Genomic DNA, 20,355 nt, shown 5'->3' with positions numbered 1-20,355 from the left:
CTCACCCATCGTTCAAAGGTCCTGATGTTAGAGTAGAGCTCAGATCTTGGGCACTTGAGAGCCTAATCATTAATGTCTCTTGGCCATTGATATGGTGCTGTATCCAGGCCTGCAGAAGCCTAACTAAACCATTTTATATAGGTGGCCAGATAAGCCTTAGGAAGCTGTCATTTTCTGCTACTTTTAACCTGGACTGGATTTAAATGGGCGTCCTAGTAGGAAAATGGTCTGCACCATAACAGTGGTTTATGTAGGTCTTCTGTACTGTTTGTGTGTGCCATTCTTATATTTCTTCTGTTTTGTGATTGTGTTGTAAGTTTTCTGTTGTGTGGAGAAAAAGTGTTCTATGTTCATTTTATTTCAGGTTTAGCTGGAAATTTTCTTAAAATATATTGTTCCTGATGCTTATTCTTACGGATTTTAACTCTCTAAATTACCTGTGAAACCTTTGTAGCTGCAGAAAAGCCTGATGCACCATCTGTACTAAAGCATAGAGATAAAATGCCCCCAGTGGAAGAAGAAAAGCCTGAGCCCATTGTGCTAAAGAAGATTTTGGTTGAAAAACGCTTGCATGTAAAAGAGAGAGTAAGTCCTAAGGACACAGTTCTGGACATTCAGACAGTAGAGCCACTTGAGTTTAATATCTCACTGGAAACAGCTAGCGGAATACTGAAGCCAGAGGGAGATGAGCAGGAGAAAGTGGCTCTTAAATATTTTACTCTGGCTCCTGAAGAAGAGGAGCCAGAAATTACATCTATCGTTTCAAGCAAGACTACCCTTACAGGTGAGAAAATAGAAGTTGCAAAGGATGAACCACCACTACCTGATGAGGAATTGAAATTGATTTCTATAGCACCAGAACATGCGGAAAGAGATTCTGGAGAAGAAAAGGGGGATGAAATTAAATTGGTTGTTCATAGGGAAGGTGCTGTAGAGAAAGTGTCTGACAAGTTTGGTGTTCTTCACGAAGAAAAGATTCCTGAGCATGAAAAAGAAGAAACTGAGTCAACTTACATACCTAAATATATACCCAGAGAACCATATGAGCCCAAGCACCCGAAAAGACTTCTAGGAAAAGAGAGAAGATCAAAAATCAGTTTGCAACCTGAAGAATTTCCTATGAAGGGTGAAACTTCATTTGTAAAAGATGTTACAGAGGCAGGAATATCTGAAACTCCTCTGCTTAGAAGTGAAGAAGAGAGAGGAGGTTTTACTCTAGAGAAACCTAAAGTTCCTCCTGGAGAATCCTTGAAGGAGCATGGCATACAAAATAAAACTCAATGGATGAAGAAACCTGGTACCACAGTAGCTGAAATTCCTGTAGATAAAATTCTTGATAAAGAAGCAAAGAAAATGGAAATTATTCAATATTACGAGAAAGGTGAGAATCTGGACTCTACATCAGCAGAACTACATTCCTTAGACCTGTCTGAAGAGACTGAACCAGCACTGAGAGAAGATGTTGACCTAGAACACCCCACTGAAGATGAGGAGGAGGTTTCCAGAGAAGAAGTTTGTATAATCTTTAAGCCATCTGTTCTTAAGCCAGAAGTAGTGCAGAGGAAAGCAAGAGAAAAATATTCTGCAGAGGAAGGAGAAGTTCATTATGAGGAGGGTTCAGCACAACTGTTGACTAAGAAAGCACTCCTAAGTGATAAAAAAACAGGCAAAAAGATTACACCAGAGAAGGAAGAGAAAATTACCTTCAGTACCCACTTAAAAAAAGACAAAATTAGACAGTCAAAGATCCCTGAAGAGCTCCCTGTGGGAAAAGAAGAATTTGATACAGTGATTACAGGAGAAGGAATGGAAGGTGAAGTTTCCATAAGAGCACATAAAAAGGGAGTCAAAGATGAAATAGTTGACAGATCTGAGTCAACAAAGGAAGTTCCTATTCAGCCACCAGGGAGTCAAGATAAAAAACAATTTCAAGAAGTTCATACCATTCAGGATGAACGTAAAGAAACTCCAGCTCTCAAAAGCAGCAAAGATAAAACTGAAGAAAATAAATCTTCTTTGACTGTGGAAGAAGTGAAGCTTTCAGAAAAAGAACTTCCAGTGACGGAAGGTACATCAGATGAAAAAACATCAGCTAAACATGGCATTGGAAAAACCACATCTGGTGCCATGAAAAAAGAGAAGGGCAAACTTTCAGACAAAATACCATCAAGCAAAGGAATCCCTGCAAATGGAGAAGTTACTTACTCCTCAAGCATAGGTAAGATAGTAACTCCCAAGAAAGCAGAAGGAGAGAAAGAATACTGGAAATCAGAACCTGCTCATGTGATTGAGCAGGCCAGTAGACTTTTGAGTGAGAACAGGAATTTGGATGCACCTGGAGAATCACGTGAAGTACTGGATGTTCCTGTAAAGTCTCATGCAAAGCGAGGTGAGGAAGACCACTGCGTAATTCTTCCACAAAGTGTTTGTACTATTTGCTTCAGGAGAATACCATTCACCATTGTGATGTTTTCATGCTTTAACACTGTTCACATTCCATCTAATCTACCAGCTGGCTGTATTGGCATTCAGCCACTCTTGACATGTTTGTCTTATCTATCTGTATGTACATCTGTGTGATCAATGGTCACTGTCTTCTTACACTTTTATAAGACTGCATAAACATTTTTTCTAGTATTCATTTTTCCATCCACTGCAATAAACTGTCCTGCATTTCATTCATATCATTCTCCCATTAAAAATATCTTTTACATTTCCTTTCACAAAATGATGATGAGAACAGCATATCATGGGAAATTTTTTCAAAAGTCTGAGATGATTCATCACAAGTTGGGCAACTAACAGAACATCCCTTACTCGTAAGAGTATCACCTTGTCCTGAAACATGTATTTAATTTATACAACTTATATTTTTGTATCTTCATTAGTAAAAGTGTGTGCTTTTTCTAAAAAAACCTGCCATATAATTTATAATAGGTCCTTAACTTATTTTGGTTGACAGATGGGTATTGACCAAGGGCCTAATTGTGAGAAAAACATCGGGGGAGGGAACAATTTTACAAAATAATGGGCAGAACAATAAATTGAGGAACTAGGAGCTCCTAAGCTGCCTTTCAGTCCCCACTGCTGAACACGTGTCTTTCCCATGCTTTGAGATATTGAACTTGCCATTGAGATAACAACAATATAAGTTGTATAACTATATACATATGTTTATATCTTCCCTCCTTTGTATTTGCTAAAGGAAGAGAAAATCTGATTTGTAAAAGAAATGCTTGCCTTAATTTTAGTATATATGTTTGTTTAACTACACTCCTAATAATATTGCTGTTTTACTTCAGAGGCCAAGCCACCAAAAGAAGAAACCCCGAAGGGTATCAGTCCAGTCAAAGGTAGGATATTACAAGCCAATACCTACAAGCAAAAGCAATAAATCAGATTACTTTATTCATTTCCAAATCTGAATTACAGCCAAGAAGACACCTTCACCGGCAGATGCAGAAAGAAGGAAACTCAGGCCAGGCAGTGGTGGTGAAAAACCTCCTGAAGAGCCTCCATTCACTTACCAACTCAAAGCTGTACCACTGAAGTTTGTCAAGGAGATGAAAGATATAGTGCTAACAGAAGCTGAATCTGTTGGGTCTTCTGCAATCTTTGAAGTCCTTATTTCACCATCCACTGCAATTACCAGCTGGATGAAAGACGGAAGTAACATCCGAGAGAGCCCAAAACACAAGTTTATTGCTGATGGCAAAGACAGGAAGCTGCATATTATTGATGTTCAGCTGTCAGACGCTGGTGAATATACTTGTGTATTACGACTGGGGAACAAAGAGAAGACCTCTACAGCCAAACTCATTGTTGAAGGTATTTCCCATTTCAAGTTTATCAATAATTTAAAAGTTAGCTACCCCTCAGGCTAGAAGTACTGGTACTTTGTGAATTTATAGTGGTTGGTAGATGCATCCTTTTGCTTCTATCAATCACTACACATATTGATTTAATATGTAAGGCATTTCTGCATCACACCTTCTGTGTATAAATGAGACAAATCAAAATGTTGTGTTTCCCTCAGCACTCCCAGTGCGGTTTGTGAAAACTCTTGAAGAAGAAGTTACTGTGGTTAAAGGCCAGCCACTGTACTTGACATGTGAGCTTAACAAAGAAAGAAGTGTCGTCTGGAGGAAGGATGGGAAGATCATCAAAGATAAACCTGGGAAATTTGCTCTGGGCATTATTGGTTTGTCACATTCCCTCACGATCATTGATTCAGATGATGCTGATGCCGGCACTTACTCTGTTACTGTTGAAGACTCTGAGCTGTCATGCTCGTCTTGTGTTAAGGTAGTAGGTAAGCAATCAAAATTGTGTTCTCCTTTCTCTGTAGGTTATTTGGGTGATTTTAAAATTTGGAAAGATTTTGTCATAGCATTACAATATAAATGGAAAGATAAGATTTTCACAGCTATTAAAACTTGTAATACAAAATCTGTTAGTTCTAGTTCTCCTATTTATGACACATCTATTTGTAGTAGAAGTCTGCTAAGCTATATTTTTCCATGACTTTTTGTCATGCAGAAGTGATAAGAGACTGGTTAGTAAAACCCATAAGAGACCAGCATGTGAAACCAAAAGGAACAGCTATTTTCACCTGTGACATTGTCAAGGATACACCAAACTTCAAATGGTTTAAAGGAGATGAGGAAATCCCTGCTGAACCAACTGACAAGACAGAAATCTTGAAAGAAGGAAATAAAATTTTCCTGAAAATTAAGAATGCTGGCCCTGCTGACGTTGGGGAATATTCAGTGGAAGTTGAAGGTCGCAGATACCCAGCTAAACTGACCCTTGGTGGTAAGGAATCTTTTATTTGTATTATATTTAATCAGCTCATAGTCCAGTGTTCAAAAACCTCTAAACAAACGAACAAAAAAGCTAACCTGAATTATTATAAAGCTATATCAAAACTTGACCTCATTATATATTTGTTCATTCGTGCATTCTAGAACGTGAAGTTCAACTTCTGAAGCCATTAGAGGATGTTACAGTTTATGAGAAAGAAACAGCAAACTTTGATACAGAAATATCTGAGGATGATATTCCTGGGGAATGGAAGCTGAAAGGAGAAATCCTGAGACCCTCACCTGTAAGCATCCTTGAATTTTACAACACAATTTATTTAAATTTAAACAGGTCTGTTATTGCTACTCAGTCCAGAATGTAGAAAGGCTAAGCATTATGGTGATTAAAAAATCCTAGTTCTCTAAGTAAGAATTATATCCTATAAAAGCTAAGTTTTGAAGGACCTTAGTTTCTCAAAGGATTACAGCATATTATTCAGACTATAATAAAAATATCCTACAATATCCTACATACATTGGTAGAAATGATGCTGACATTTAAAAGAACTGTGGAACACTGAAGAAATGTATTCTATTTTTTTATTGAGTAAATGTGTTAACTTTCCTTGAAAAACAATTCCAGTCTTTCTGGCTGACCCTTTACTGTGTATAAAATACTTATAGAATCCCTTTATTAAAAATACTTAGTAGTAAGGCATTGCCATTCTATTGATCAAAGTCTGTCATCTCTCCAGACATGTGAAATCAAAGCTGAAGGAGGAAAACGCTTCCTAACCTTGCACAAAGTCAAGTTAGAGCAAGCTGGTGAAGTTCTTTACCAGGCACTTAATGCATTTACTACAGCTATTCTGACAGTGAAAGGTACGGTGCGCTTTGGAGTATGATATCAACTTAAACAGAGTTCACATGGAGCACATTACAAATTATATGTTCTGTTTTCCTTCCAGAAATTGAACTGGACTTTGCTGTGCCCCTAAAAGATGTCACTGTTCCTGAGAGGCGCCAGGCAAGGTTCGAATGCGTCCTTACCAGAGAAGCCAATGTCATATGGTCTAAGGGCACTGATATACTCAAGATTGGAGAAAAATTTGACATCATTGCAGATGGAAAGAAGCATATTCTTGTAATCAATGATTCTCAGTTTGATGATGAGGGAGAATACACTGCTGAAGTTGATGGCAAGAAGAGCACAGCAAGACTGTTTGTGGAAGGCAAGTATCTTCTTATGCACAAAACAATAAAAATTGGATTTAAAAAGTTTCTTTTAGAACCACATTAGCCTTTTTCTGATGGTATTTCTTTGTCTACATTACAGGTGTGAGGCTGAAGTTCATTTCACCTCTTCAGGATCAAACAGTGAAAGAAGGGGAAACGGCTCACTTTCAGTTTGAGCTTTCTCATGAAGACATGCTAGTGAAATGGTATAAAAATGACAAGAGACTCCACACTAGCAGAACAGTCTTTATTACTTCAGAAGGCAAAGTTCATAAACTAGAAATGAGAGAAGTAACACTTGATGATATCTCCGAAATAAAGGCCGTGGTCAAGGACTTGAACACACAAGCAAACCTCAAAGTCTTAGGTAATTACATACATAATTTTAAATATGCTATATGTATGTATAAACAAGTTTTATAACTTGAAAGTGACAAAATATTGATGCTTTAGTAAATTTATATTACTAATTTACTGTTTGATATCCACTATGCCTTTTGTAGAGGCCGATCCATATTTCACTGTGAAATTACAAGACTATAGTGCTGTGGAGAAAGATGATATTACTCTGGAATGTGAACTTAGCAAAGATGTGCCAGTAAAATGGTACAAAGATGGTGAAGAACTAGTAGCTTCCAACAGAATTTCCATAAAATCAGATGGCTTGCGCCGTATCCTGATAATCAAGAAGGCTGCAGAGAGTGATAAGGGTGTTTATGAGTGTGACTGTGGAACTGACAAGACAAGTGCTAATGTCGGCGTTGAGCGTAAGTAATCACACCTTGGCCGAGGGAAAGTACTGAAATCTTTGTAAAATGGTCTAGACAGACAGACACTCTCTGGAGTACAACGCCAGAAGTTGTACCTTCAGAAAGCATGCTGTTATGAAAAATAGCTTAAATATCTAGATTTACAATACTAAGAGCAAGCGGCAATACAAGCGGCAATACATCTTAAGATATATATTAATGGTTGTTGTAAAGACAATGATGATCAATTATTCTTTAGTCCATTTACAGTCAGGAAAAAAAGCAGTTAGTTTAATTCACTGTAACAGATATCTGGGTTAATAATGAGGAAAAATATTATTACTAAAAACAACTTTGAGGCATACTACAGAAGGGGATTGTAGACTGCCCAAACCTGCAGCTTTTTAAAAAGAGGTTAGTTAAACATTTATCACTGATAGCATTTGAATGCCCTAAAGAAGGGATTGGGAGAATGTTGAGATCCTTTCCAGTACTACATTTCTATGGTACAGAATGAGTAAATAGATTTGAACATTTGGGGTTTTTGATTTTAGCTCGCTTAATTAAAGTGGAGCGCCCGCTGTATGGAGTGGAAGTGTTTGTTGGTGAAACAGCACGTTTTGAAATCGAAATTTCTGAGCCTGATGTCCATCCTATATGGAAGCTAAAGGGAGAAACCCTAACACCTTCACCTGTAAGGCTTCTTCTTTGTCTTTAGACCATAATTTACACTAGAAAAACCTTAATAATAATGTCTTCTGAGCGGCTTCTTAGAATATTCATATTTGGGATGTGGGGGCTGTTTCTTTATCATCAGGATTGTGAAATCATTGAAGACGGGAAGAAGCATACTCTTATCCTTCATAACTGCAAACTTGATATGACTGGAGAAGTATCCTTCCAAGCTGCTAATGCTAAAAGTGCTGCTAACTTGAAAGTGAAAGGTACAGTCTGCACTTTGCCAACATTTCCACATGTATCTCAGGGCACTAGAACAAATCTAGCAGCAGAAAGGTCTATATGAACCTATCACTGAACTGAAAATGTTCTTTGATTTCAGAATTGCCTCTCATCTTTATCACTCCACTAAGTGATGTGAAGGTCTTTGAAAAAGATGAAGCCAAGTTTGAATGTGAGGTGTCCAGAGAACCCAAGACTTTCCGCTGGTTGAAAGGAACACAAGAGATCACTCCTGATGAAAGATTTGAAATTATTTCAGATGGAACAAAACATGCTTTGATTATTAAATCTGTTTTGTTTGAGGATGAAGCTAAATACATGTTTGAGGCTGAGGATAAGAGAACAAGTGCCAAGCTAATTATTGAAGGTTTGTCTGACTTTCCCCTTCTAGGAAAGATTTGCACCGTAGTCCTTGAATAATTTTTATTGAAAACATTATTTCTAATGAAATGTTATGTTATTACAGGTATCCGCCTGAAATTCCTTACTCCTCTCAAGGATGTAACAAAAAAGGAGCGAGAAACTGCAGTGTTCACTGTGGAACTCTCCCATGAAAATATCCCTGTTGTCTGGTTCAAGAATGACCAGCGATTACATACCAGCAAAGTGGTTTCAATGACAGATGATGGCAAATTCCATACACTCACAATTAAAGATCTTACTATTGATGATACTTCTCAGATTAGAGTGGAAGCCATGGACAAATCCTCAGAAGCTAAACTCACTGTTCTTGGTAAGAATACCCAAAAGAATTTATATGATATGTATTATCAGAAGAGTCTTATTATGGAAAATGGTGATCAGAAAGCACTGGGGCTGGGCTTGGTTTGCTAAATCTACATCGCCTACAAGGCCTAAATCTACATTGTGATTTTTGACAATTTTACAATTTGTCTTCTTTGGGTCTCCATTTCCCTGTACACAAAGGATAATAAAAATAACTTTAAAATTTTATGCATCTGTTGCAAAATTAGCTATTAGATACTTAAATGGTGCTCTGAAACTCCTAGAGCACCAAAACAGTGTTGTCAGTAATACACTGATTTGTTTCTTAGATATTCATTGTTTTCTGTTTTTGCAACAGAACTGTGTAATATTTATAAGGACTATATTTAATCCTTCTTGCAGGACATAAACAAGAAATGTATTTTGTGGTAAGAACTAACTGTCCTTTTTGAAAGACTAAAACTTCAGACTGAAACATATCTTTTGCTTGCAGAGGGAGACCCTTACTTCACTGGGAAGCTGCAAGATTATACTGCTGTAGAGAAAGATGAAGTAATCTTACAATGTGAAATCAGCAAAGCAGATGCCCCAGTGAAATGGATGAAGGATGGCAAACCAATTACTCCATCAAAGAATGTTGTTATTAAGGCTGATGGTAAAAAGAGAATCCTTATCCTCAAGAAAGCTTTGAAGAAAGACATTGGACAGTACACTTGTGACTGTGGTACTGATCAAACCTCTGCTAAACTCAATATTGAAGGTATGGTTATTTTACTGAGCTTCTCAGTAGTAGAGATCTTTTGGGGTCCATCAGAGATTGAGGGAATCAATCACTCTTTTTCCGCACCTCTTCCCTCCAGACCGGGATATTGAGATTATACGTCCACTCTACAGTGTGGAGGTGATTGAGACAGAGACTGCCCGTTTTGATATTGAAATCTCTGAGGAAGGTGTCCATGGCAACTGGAAGCTAAAAGGAGAACCCCTGACTGAATCAGCCGTAAGCATATATTTCAGGATGTTTTTCACATGTGTCTCAACAATTTGTGGGGAGGTAGGGTGTGAGGGAGAAGGTGGCTGCAGAAACTAAGTGAAATCTCTTTCCACTTTCAATAAGGGTCACTATAATAAAAATACTGTTTTTTCATTAATAACTTAAAAAAATTAGTATAAAATTAATCCAAATTATTATATAAAATTGCTAAATAATAAATTATTTTGCATAAATAAGTACATTCTCTATTGCTAGTCCCTAACAATCATGTATCCAGAGTGCACATACCTCATGGAATTCACTTAAACATAATGGCATTTAAAAGTACAGACTCTGGATTGTCTGCATTTGCCTTTGGTTTTTGAGTTATGTTTGGTTTAAATAGACGTAGATCACAATTTCAAACTGTTTTCCAATACTATAACAGCTAAAATTTGTTTAAAATGGTATAAGGCTTAATCAAATATTCTTAATTCCTTGCTGGAAGGATGTGGAAAATTAAGAAACAATACAATCATGACTGGCAATAATTTGGCAACTCTTTGATATAACGCTACCAGTGTGAATAATACATAAAGATCGGAAGTTCCATGAAAATCAGTGTCCAGATAAAAGAAAAGGAGCCTTCTCAAGGAAAGGTCACAGCACAGGCTTAGTAATTTCTAGTTCTTTCAGGCTTCTGACTGGCCTACATATGGATATATTGGCTACTCATCTAGCACATACCATTCACCAACACAAAGGGCTATTGCCCTTTCTTTCTAAGAGGAAGCAGATTGTATTAGGAAGAGAACTCGAAAGGAAAGGTCTGTGAATGAAAGTTTATAAGGTATACTGCAGGTGACAATGGGCTTAAGTGTTGTGAATGGAGGAGGAGATAACAGATGCATGGTATGAGGAGAAGTAGGGGCTCTTGTGATGAGGAGCACAAAAAAGATACTGAAAAAAATGTTTCACTTCTCTGTTTGCAGGAATGTGAAATCAAGGAGGAAGGCAAAAAGCACTTCCTCACACTGTACAATGTACGCTTAGATCAAGCTGGTGGAGTAGATTTCCAAGCAGCAAATGCCAAATCTGGTGCTCACCTTCGAGTGAAACGTAAGTGTCTTTTAAACTGAAATTAATTAATGAAGTGAAAACAAGGTACTCATTGCTTCTTTGGAACAGGTAGACAAATATCTATACTGCATAGAACTCTCAGCAATTCTTTCCAGAACAGCAACTCAAGGATTTATTACTCAAGCCATCTTAATTTTTCAGTTACGGAATGTCCTATATGTTTTTTAACCTTGTATATAGCTTATTTTTATAGGAGAAGTAAAAATAAGGAGATGGCCTAGAAGGCAGCTTCATGGTCTGGCATCATATGTTGTGAAATCAAAGTATTATAAGCAGAGGCTTTACTGCATTAGAGTCTCATATTAACCTGAGAGGATGGGATTACAGTGATATCTGCAGATAGGGTTAAGAGCTTGATGGACAGGGACAGACCACACAGTTGAAGACCACTTGTTTCCCACTCCAATCCTAGCCCTCGCTATTTTGGAAAACACATGCCTTATCTAGCAAAAGGCATGCAAGGCTTGGCAGGGAGACAGATGCACAGCAACTTTCCTGCTGACCTTGTTCAATTTAAAGAAACACACTCTGCAAATAGGAAATTTTAGGTGACCATCCCTCCCCCTAAAAACCCAGGGTGGCCTCTTCTATTTAGGGAATTTAGAGAGCAGCATTGCGATGTCTGTCTCTCTTGAGGGAAGCCACCATGGAGATTAGTACACAACGGCAGCAGCTCTCTCTTGGGTAGAAGTGACTAACCTGAAAATGATGTCTTCTCCTTACCAAGCTCGGGTAATTGGCTTGCTGAGACCCCTCAAGGATGTAACAGTGACAGCTGGGGAATCAGCAACCTTCGATTGTGAACTCTCTTACGAAGGAATCCCAGTAGAGTGGTTCCTGCAAGGAAAGAAACTGGAGCCCAGTGATAAGGTAAAGAAATGAAACTTTATTTTTCCTCATGTTTCCTCCTCCTTCCTCACTGTCAACTCTCTTCCCCTTCTTTATTTCTCATTTACTCTCTGCCAGTAGAAGTAAAAAGGCACAGCAATACAGTAGTGCTGCGGTGCCAAATGGCATCAGATACAGCATATTTTACCCAGAAATTCCAGTATTCTGGAATACTACAAGTATGTATTGTACAAAGGGAAACTAAGGTTTCAAAATATCAATCATTACAACAGTGATTTTGTGCCTCATTCTACTGGAGACTCAGCCACAGGGGTATTGAATGATTCTTGCTCACGTTAATTGCAGTTACAGTGAGAGGGTTTTGAAAGGTGCTATCAGGAAATGCTTTTTTTCTCCTGAATGCCAAGCTGCAGTCCAATTCTGCATATAAGGGGATTAAGAGAATTAAAATTCCATTTCAGGCATTCGTTCTGGCTATCCAGATAACTTTCTGGGCAGATTTGCTTGTCAAGCACTTCTCACTAGCTATTTTTAACCCTTCATCAAGTGTTGGCTCTTAACTCAGATCTGAGCAGCCTGGAATGCAGTCAGTTTAAGATTTAAAGGTAATGGTAGGGGAAATACATAAAGAAACGTAAAGGAATGCATTAAGAAATGCAAAATATAAATGGATATCACTGCTTTTAAGACTTCTTTTTCACATACTAGAACTAAGGGAAACAATGCAAATAAAAATACTAATCAGAAACCTCAGACAAAGCAAACTTTCAAGGCATTACTTGACCTAGCAAAGTTTCAGAACCTGTAATAATGCTGCTGATACTACTTTGGTACTATTTTTTTTTTTTAAATACAATTCTTAACATATTATTTTCAGGTTTTACTAGGTCTTTCTGAGCTTCATCAAATTTGCCTAAATAAAAACTATTTCACAAAAAAAGAATAATATAGAAATAGGAAAAGAAAAACCATGATAGGCAACCCTATTACAGTATTTAAGGACAGATAAACAAAATAGAAACTCAGCAGATGAGATGTAATAAATCTAGGCAATTGCTTCTGAAGCTAAGAATATAAATGTGGAAAGCTATTGATCAGTGCAGAAAAATGTTCAGTAGTCTGCATGATGGAATATTATTTTGTTCTTATCCATCTGAGATATCATTTTAATTACATGGAAAAAAATCTAGATTTTCAATCAGTTTACATATACAGTCAAAACTGTCATTTGACTTCAGTTGAAATTTTATCAAGAAGAAATTCAGTAAACCGTATATTTATTTGATGCATCACTTTCTGTCCATTTAACATAGTCTCTAGAAACACTTGATACTGTCTTCAAGAATCAATATAATTGCACAAGTGTTTCATTTCAGCTGTTTTTAATTCAAACCATTCTTCTACCTCTGTGGCTGGCATTTAGCTGTTCACATATAACATTTACTGAAGTGACTTCTTTGTTTATCTTTACTGCTTATCTTGGACAAATATATATTTGGTTTCGTCTCAATCCCTTTCAGATGAGCATTCACTAGAGCTAGTCTCAGGGGCACAATGACCATTTGGGAGGAAGGACAGCGTCTTAGTTCCTTCCTTCCCTCTGAAGCAAAAAGGACTGCCTTCTCAAAAATAACTTAATCTTTTATGCTTCTTCCTTAGCAGAAGCTCACTTTCCCCCTTTATTTTTCTAAACCAGCATCTACTACTTGATCACATACTTCTCTGAAAATAAATAAATAGAATTCTTCAAGAGCTATATTAAAATTAATGGCATGAATGAGTAGCAGCCCACTTAATGGCTGCAATGCAGGATGTATCCCTGAATCCCCCAGGCCCACTCCTAGACAAAAGGGATGTTTGTGTAGGAGTAGCCCAACTCAAACTCATGATTGTAAAGTAGTTTCAGCAATAGATCAACACAGAAATGTTTGGGATTATTTTTTAGGCAGAATTTTTAACCAAAATTTAATAATAGAAAGTCAAATTGTCATTTACAAAAAAGTGTATGAGGGAAGTGCCAAACCTCTTTATATCTTCTTAAAATTTTTTACTTTAGATGTAGCCAGGAGTAATACCAGCTTTTTCCCATAGATTTACTTATTTTGGTATTTATTAGTACCTGTTCAAAATGAACATGATCTCAAGTCAGCCTCATTTTGAACTCTGATAGTAGACTCAGGTTTTCTAATACAAGGACACAAATACCTTAAAACATGAGGAAACTTAAAAATACAATTTCTTGTAAGTGAAAGGACAAAACAGAAATTATTCTCAAAATTCTCAGAACATTTGTGTCTTGAGCTATATCTAATACATACAAATGACAATTATTGAAATTTAATTTAAAAAGTAAACGACCAGACTCCACAGGTAACAATAAATAGCAATGCTATTTCATTAAATATTTTTAAAATATTTGTCGAAAACACTTACAAAGGGTTTTTTTAATGTACTTTATAAGGTCATGACACGTGCTGAAGGGAGAGTTCACACACTTATTCTTAGAGACGTCAAGTTAACAGATGCGGGAGAGGTATCACTGACAGCAAAAGATTTCAGAACTCAAGCAAATCTTTTTGTGAAAGGTGAGTCAATCATTTTAATTATACCATAGTCAGTGTTAATGGTCCCTTCATGATTCACCCTGGAATAGGATGTTAATATACACCATATATCAAATTAGTAGGGTCATACATACAATATTGGACTGGTAGATAACTTTCCTGATTAAAAAGCCACTTAAAACCTTTATGCTTCACAGAAGAGCTGAGGAAAAGGGGAAATACTAGAAATATGTCAGATGTGGGAGATGAATCAGTTCATTAGGATTTCCAGGGCTTCAATGCAGACTCAAATATTCAATTGGCCTCAAGATGACCCACAAATACTGGCCTTTATGGCTGCCAATGGCTTTTTTCTGTTCTTTGGAATATCTGCAAACATGTGAGAACACAACTGCACCAGCAGTCAGATGATGTAACATTGACTGTATACCCACGTGCACTGCTTGCAAGCTATGTATGGCTAAGAAGCCAAAAAACCACACACACTTCTAATTCAGTAAGGAAAAGTAAAAAAATCATTCCTTAAATTCAGAGTATAACTTCAGAGTCACTGAGATCACATGGGTATAATTCAGCTAAAGAAACTGAGTTGCAAGGTTTTGTGATGATTTGTGAGTAAAAATCCCATGGACGAGGATATCAGTCAGTCTAATCTTAGAGTAGGCTGAAAATGAGGAAATTGGCTTAATTAACTGAACATGTCTCAGCATTAAAAATAAAAAAAATCCAAAACCCTTCAGCAGAGGTGTCTAAGAGCCTTTTTGATTATTCAGTCAAGGAAAATTAGTGAACAGTATGGGACAGTTCATGGGACAGGAGAGGGCTGGCTCTAATTTAGTTCTTTTCTACCAAAAATCCATCTGTTTCTTTTAGAACCCCCAGTTGAATTTACTAAACCACTTGAGGACCAGACTGTTGAAGAGGAGGCCACTGCAATACTGGAATGTGAAGTTTCCAGGGAAAATGCAAAAGTTAAATGGTTCAAAAACGGAGAAGAAATTCACAAAACAAAGAAGTATGATATTATTTCTGATGGCAGGGTCAGAAAACTCATTATCCATGGCTGCACACTGGATGATGCTAAAACATACACATGTGATGCTAAGGATTTTAAGACATCATGTTTTCTCAATGTAGAACGTGAGTCATTTACAATTTTCTACAAAATGTCTAAGTACTATAAATGCAGTGTACTAGAATCTATGGCTGGCAATAATATCAATGTCAGCAATTTATTCCTGTCTGCCATAGACTTTCCTCTACTAAAAATTTTCTTTTCTCTTATAGCTATTCGTGTTGAGTTCCTGAGACCCCTAACTGACCTTGAAGTTAAAGAAAAAGAATCTGCTCGGTTTGAATGTGAAATTTCCCGTCCAGGTGTCAAGGTCAATAATAATACTTTTTAATAAGAGTAGCTCCTCCAACTAGAGGATTTTTTAAAAAATTGACCACTTTATTGCATTGTTACAAAAGAACACACAACTGAAATTTATGGTGAATATATTAATATTAATAACCATGTTGATCTGTTCTAAAACAGGTGAAGTGGTTTAAGGATGGCATTGAAATTAGAAAAGGCAAAAAGTATGACATAATTTCCAAAGGTAGAGAACACATTCTTGTTGTCAGTAAATGTGTCTTCGATGATGAAGCTGAATATGCCTGTGAAGCAAAAACAGCTCGGACTTCAGGCCTACTTACAGTGATAGGTAAACATAGCATTTTAGAATCTAAACTATGAACAAGAAAAAATGTGGTTTTTTGATGAAAGGCTTCAATCATCTTTCTAAATTCTTGTTGCAGAGGAAGAGGCTGTTTTCACAAAAAATCTTCATGATCTTGAAGTAAATGAAAATGACACTGTAAAATTGATCTGTGAAGTTTCAAAGCCTAATGCTGAAGTTACTTGGTTTAAAGGAGATGAGGAGGTGCCTGATGGTGGTAGATTTGAACACATTTCTGATGGCCGAAAGAGAATTCTTCTCATACGTAATGCTCATCCTGAAGATGCTGGCAAATATACTTGCAAGCTCCCAAGTTCTAGTACAACAGGAAAACTTACTGTACATGGTAAGAGACTTACTTTGGTGCCCTTGTTTTCTGGAAAAAAATTTTAAAAAGTAAATTTTAAAAATCAGTAAGAATATATAACTTTGTTTACTCTCTTCATAAGTAAAAAATAAAATAAAATCATATATATCTACCAAAAATGTTTTCTTTCAGAACTTGCAGCAGAATTTCTTACCAGACCACAAAATCTTGAGGTGCTTGAAGGAGACAAAGCTGAATTTGTCTGTTCAGTATCCAAAGAGGCAATTACAGTACAGTGGCTGAGGGGTGACACAGTCCTGGAGCCTGGTGATAAGTACGACATCATTTCAGATGGCAAAAAGAGAACACTTGTGGTTAAAGACTCTATTCTAGGAGATGCAGGAAAGTATACTGTCATGGTTGGTGAAGCAAAAGCTACAGCACGCTTAACAGTGATTGGTAAGTTTTATTTTATCAATGTGCTGGTGCATATTTTGTTGCATTCTTTATACTACTTGATATTCTATTTCTTCTATTTTCTCAATTTCAGAAAAACTCAGGATTATAACTCCCCTTAAGGACCAAGAAGTTAATGAGGGTCAAGAAATTATCTTCAACTGCGAAGTCAATAAAGAAGGTGCCAAAGAGAAGTGGTACAAAAACGATGAAGCAATATTTGATAGTGCAAAATACATTATTGTCCAGAAGGATTTAGTTTACACTCTCAGAATCAGAGATGCACAGCTGAAAGATCAAGCGACCTATACCATCTCACTGTCAAACCAAAGAGGTGAACACGTCAAAAGCTCTGCTGCCTTAACAGTATTAGGTAAATAACTTTCACTCTAATAATTTTTTTTCATGATGTTACACTCAGTTTCTCATCAAGATCATGAGGATTTAAATTAATCAGTTTTGGTTTATTGTCTTAACAGAGGAGGATCTCAGAATTGTTGAGCCCCTTGAAGACATTGAGACCATGGAAAAGAAAACTGTCACATTCTGGTGCAAAGTCAATCGCCTCAATGCAACCCTCAAATGGACAAAGAATGGTGAAGAGATCACGTTCAACAAGCGCATTTTGTACAAAATTGATAAATACAAACACTCACTCATCATTAAAGACTGTGGATTTATAGATGAAGGTGAATACACTGTTACTGCTGGACAAGACAAATCTGTTGCAGAGCTTCTTATCACAGAAGCACCAGCAGACTTCATTGAACATCTCCGGGACCAGACCGTCACTGAATTTGATGATGCTGTCTTTACATGCCAGCTTTCCAAAGAGAAAGCCAGTGTAAGATGGTACCGAAATGGAAGAGAAATCAAAGAAGGCAAAAAGTATGTACATTTTATTATGGTTGTTAATATGCTAAACATGCTTGCTTTATTTTGTTGCTTTGCCTGGAAACTAAAATACTACTTACTTTTCTCCCCCATAAAGATACCAGTTTGAAAAGGATGGAAATCTGCACAGATTAATCATAAAAGACTGTAGATTAGATGATGAGTGTGAATATTCTTGTGGAGTGGATGACAGGAAATCTAGGGCAAGACTTTTTGTTGAAGGTATGAGTAAAACTGAATACAATTTATTTCTTTGTGGTTTAGTAATAATAGAAACAATACAAAAATAATACCAAATGAATTGACATTTATTTCAGAAATCCCTGTTGAGATCATCCGACCACCACAAGATATTTATGAAGCTCCTGGTGCAGATGTCATCTTCATGGCGGAGTTGAACAAGGATGGTGTGGAGGTCAAGTGGTTGAGAAATAACATGATTATCGTCCAAGGTGACAAACATCAGATGATGAGTGAAGGAAAGGTTCACAGGCTGCAGGTGTGTGAGATAAAGCCCCGTGACCAAGGGGAATACAGATTTATTGCCAAAGATAAGGAAGCTAGAGCTAAGCTTGAATTAGCTGGTAAGTTTCTTGCTTTGTGTTTCTCCTATAAAATCTTGGATTAGTGAATTAACTATTTAACTAAATTGGTTTGTGTTCTTTCAAAGACTTGAACTAAAATGAATACACAGTCAGGCTGAGACAAGTGCACTTAAACTGTATGAATTATAATTCAGGCAACAAACCTTTTTTATTATACCATGCTAATCCAGGTGTTAAGGCAAATATAGGTCACATTTCAGTGTCTGTACCAGTGAGCATGAATTGAGCTTAAAGGAGGCAGAACCTTTCTTTAAATTAGGCCACTGCAGACCTAAAACACAAAACCGTTTGGCCTACTCATTTCAGTCATATAAGACATTTAATTCCTCATTTGACTGATTTACAGGATCAGACCAGTAACTACATTAAATTAATGCTCAAAAAGCAACACCCTCTTCCCTGACTTTACAGGAGGACACAGTACATACCAACCTGACTGAGTTTCTTTCTCTGGAGTAATCCAATGAGTATATGAAGGATTTACTTAGGTTTCACACAACAGAACCTTTTTTCTCTATTATCTTCTTTGCTGACTACACAAATACATCAGATTTGTTTTATAAGTAAGTACTTACTTGTCATGTTGATCTTCCTTAGCTGCTCCTAGAATCAAGACTGGTGATCAAAATCTTGTGGTTGATGTTGGGAAGCCTTTAACTATGACTGTTCCATATGATGCTTACCCAAGAGCAGAAGCTGAATGGTTGAAAGGGGAGGAAAATCTGCCCACAACAACTGTTGATACAACAACAGACTGCACTACCTTCAAAATTTACGAAGCAAAGAAATCAGATAAGGGAAGGTACAAGGTTATACTTCGAAACAAACATGGCCAGGCAGAAGCATTCATCAATGTAGATGTCATTGGTAAGTAATCCCATTATTGAAAGCTTGCTTACATTTATTTAAGCCAGAGCAAAAAGAAAACAAAACAAAACAAAAACAAACAAACAAACAAAAAAAACAACAAACAAACAAACAAAAAAAAGTGCAATGCCCTAAAATATTGTCACATTTTTGTTAGATGTCCCGGGTCCAGTTAGAAACTTGGAAGTCACCGAAACATATGATGGTGAAGTTGGCCTTGCCTGGCAAGAACCAGAAAGTGATGGTGGAAGTAAAATAATAGGCTATGTCATTGAAAGACGTGATATCAAGCGTAAGACCTGGATTATGGTCACTGATCGTGCTGAAAATTGTGAATACACCGTTACTGGACTTCAAAAAGGAGGAGTTGAGTACCTCTTCCGTGTTAGTGCACGGAACAGAGTGGGCACTGGTGAGCCAGTGGAAACAGAGACACCTGTGGAAGCTAGGAGCAAATTTGGTAAGCAGAAGTTATGAAAAATTCAGTGTTTGATGACAGTGTAAGAAAAGCAGTTACAAACTCTAATAGGTAAAAAACACATACCTTGTTTTTCCTTTTTCTCCCTAAAATAAAATGCAGATGTTCCTGGTCCTCCTCAAAATGTAGAAGTTACTGATGTGAACAGGTTTGGAGCTACACTTACCTGGGAACCACCTGAGTATGATGGAGGATCTCCAATTACTGGTTATGTTATTGAGCTGCGTAACAGAGCTTCGATCAAATGGGAGCCAACTATGACCACTGGAGCTGATGAACTGTCAGCTGTCCTGACTGATGTTGTGGAAAATGAAGAGTATTTCTTCAGAGTAAGAGCTCAAAACATGGTTGGAGTTGGCAAACCAAGTCCTGCTACACGTGCAGTAAAAATTATGGACCCAATCGGTAAGTATGCAAGCACTGATTGTGATTGCATTATGAGACAGGGACATTTTGGCTGGTTATATATTATGTGTGCAGGAAAGTTCAGTTGAGAAACGTGTGCTGCAAATACCATGTAAAGTTAGATTTTTCCTACTTTTCCTTCAAACATATCAGATTTACCTTGCTACCATTTGGTTCAGTAAGAACTCCAAATATTTTTGCTCTGAAACTAAGATCCAAAATAAATTTTTAAAACTGGTTTAGAAAAAGCTATGCAAAGGCTTTAGAAAGAGTACTTTAAGGTATAGACAGCTGATACGCAGAACCATAATCAGTTGCGAAAATTTGTTTCTCTCAAATTATTTTCAGAGAGACCGAGTCCTCCCATTAATCTTGATCATTCAGATCAAACTAAGTCATCAGTGCAGCTCACATGGGAACCTCCTCTCAAAGATGGAGGAAGTCCAGTCTTAGGCTATATTGTTGAAAGGCAAGAAGAAGGAACAGACAAGTGGATTCGCTGTAATCCAAAACTAGTACCTGCTCTTACTTTTAAGGTAAGATACTCTGTTCATCAACAAACTACTCAATTTGTGTAGATCATCTTTAATATGAGTTACTAAATGATTATTTATGCTTTT

At 37.0% G+C, this 20,355-nt stretch overlaps 2 protein-coding genes across 2 annotated transcripts in view; both read left to right on the top strand.

Moving 5' to 3' along the window:
- TTN (titin) overlaps positions 1–20,355 on the top strand; it is a 240,981-nt gene that overhangs the window by 137,240 nt on the left and 83,386 nt on the right. The window contains exons 180-210 of the mRNA XM_075093587.1: positions 3,303–3,353; positions 3,433–3,828; positions 4,037–4,312; positions 4,540–4,815; positions 4,968–5,107; positions 5,558–5,684; positions 5,771–6,034; positions 6,139–6,405; positions 6,542–6,805; positions 7,342–7,481; positions 7,605–7,731; positions 7,848–8,114; positions 8,214–8,480; positions 8,967–9,233; positions 9,334–9,473; positions 10,439–10,565; positions 11,314–11,456; positions 13,897–14,020; positions 14,873–15,139; positions 15,287–15,384; positions 15,540–15,708; positions 15,803–16,069; positions 16,223–16,489; positions 16,581–16,859; positions 16,966–17,374; positions 17,478–17,602; positions 17,698–17,964; positions 18,583–18,852; positions 19,010–19,312; positions 19,433–19,735; positions 20,084–20,271. Coding sequence (XP_074949688.1) covers positions 3,303–3,353; positions 3,433–3,828; positions 4,037–4,312; positions 4,540–4,815; positions 4,968–5,107; positions 5,558–5,684; positions 5,771–6,034; positions 6,139–6,405; positions 6,542–6,805; positions 7,342–7,481; positions 7,605–7,731; positions 7,848–8,114; positions 8,214–8,480; positions 8,967–9,233; positions 9,334–9,473; positions 10,439–10,565; positions 11,314–11,456; positions 13,897–14,020; positions 14,873–15,139; positions 15,287–15,384; positions 15,540–15,708; positions 15,803–16,069; positions 16,223–16,489; positions 16,581–16,859; positions 16,966–17,374; positions 17,478–17,602; positions 17,698–17,964; positions 18,583–18,852; positions 19,010–19,312; positions 19,433–19,735; positions 20,084–20,271 — 6,875 coding nt within the window. The remainder of the gene's footprint in view (positions 1–3,302; positions 3,354–3,432; positions 3,829–4,036; positions 4,313–4,539; positions 4,816–4,967; positions 5,108–5,557; positions 5,685–5,770; positions 6,035–6,138; positions 6,406–6,541; positions 6,806–7,341; positions 7,482–7,604; positions 7,732–7,847; positions 8,115–8,213; positions 8,481–8,966; positions 9,234–9,333; positions 9,474–10,438; positions 10,566–11,313; positions 11,457–13,896; positions 14,021–14,872; positions 15,140–15,286; positions 15,385–15,539; positions 15,709–15,802; positions 16,070–16,222; positions 16,490–16,580; positions 16,860–16,965; positions 17,375–17,477; positions 17,603–17,697; positions 17,965–18,582; positions 18,853–19,009; positions 19,313–19,432; positions 19,736–20,083; positions 20,272–20,355) is intronic.
- LOC142057150 (uncharacterized) lies at positions 106–2,580 on the top strand. The gene has a single exon (XM_075092617.1). It carries the CDS (start codon positions 502–504, stop codon positions 2,578–2,580), a length of 2,079 nt encoding a protein of 692 aa, XP_074948718.1. The 5' UTR covers positions 106–501.

This window comes from Phalacrocorax aristotelis, chromosome 5 (assembly GCF_949628215.1).
Source record: "Phalacrocorax aristotelis chromosome 5, bGulAri2.1, whole genome shotgun sequence".
Taxonomy (NCBI): Eukaryota; Metazoa; Chordata; class Aves; order Suliformes; family Phalacrocoracidae; genus Phalacrocorax; species Phalacrocorax aristotelis.
The sequence above is the reverse complement of the archived record's forward strand: the minus strand, read 5'-3'. Positions and strand labels throughout refer to the sequence as shown.

Bases quoted from the DNA above. Each gene is read 5' to 3' on its own strand.
- LOC142057150 (XM_075092617.1), top strand. From the start codon at position 502: ATGCCCCCAGTGGAAGAAGAAAAGCCTGAGCCCATTGTGCTAAAGAAG.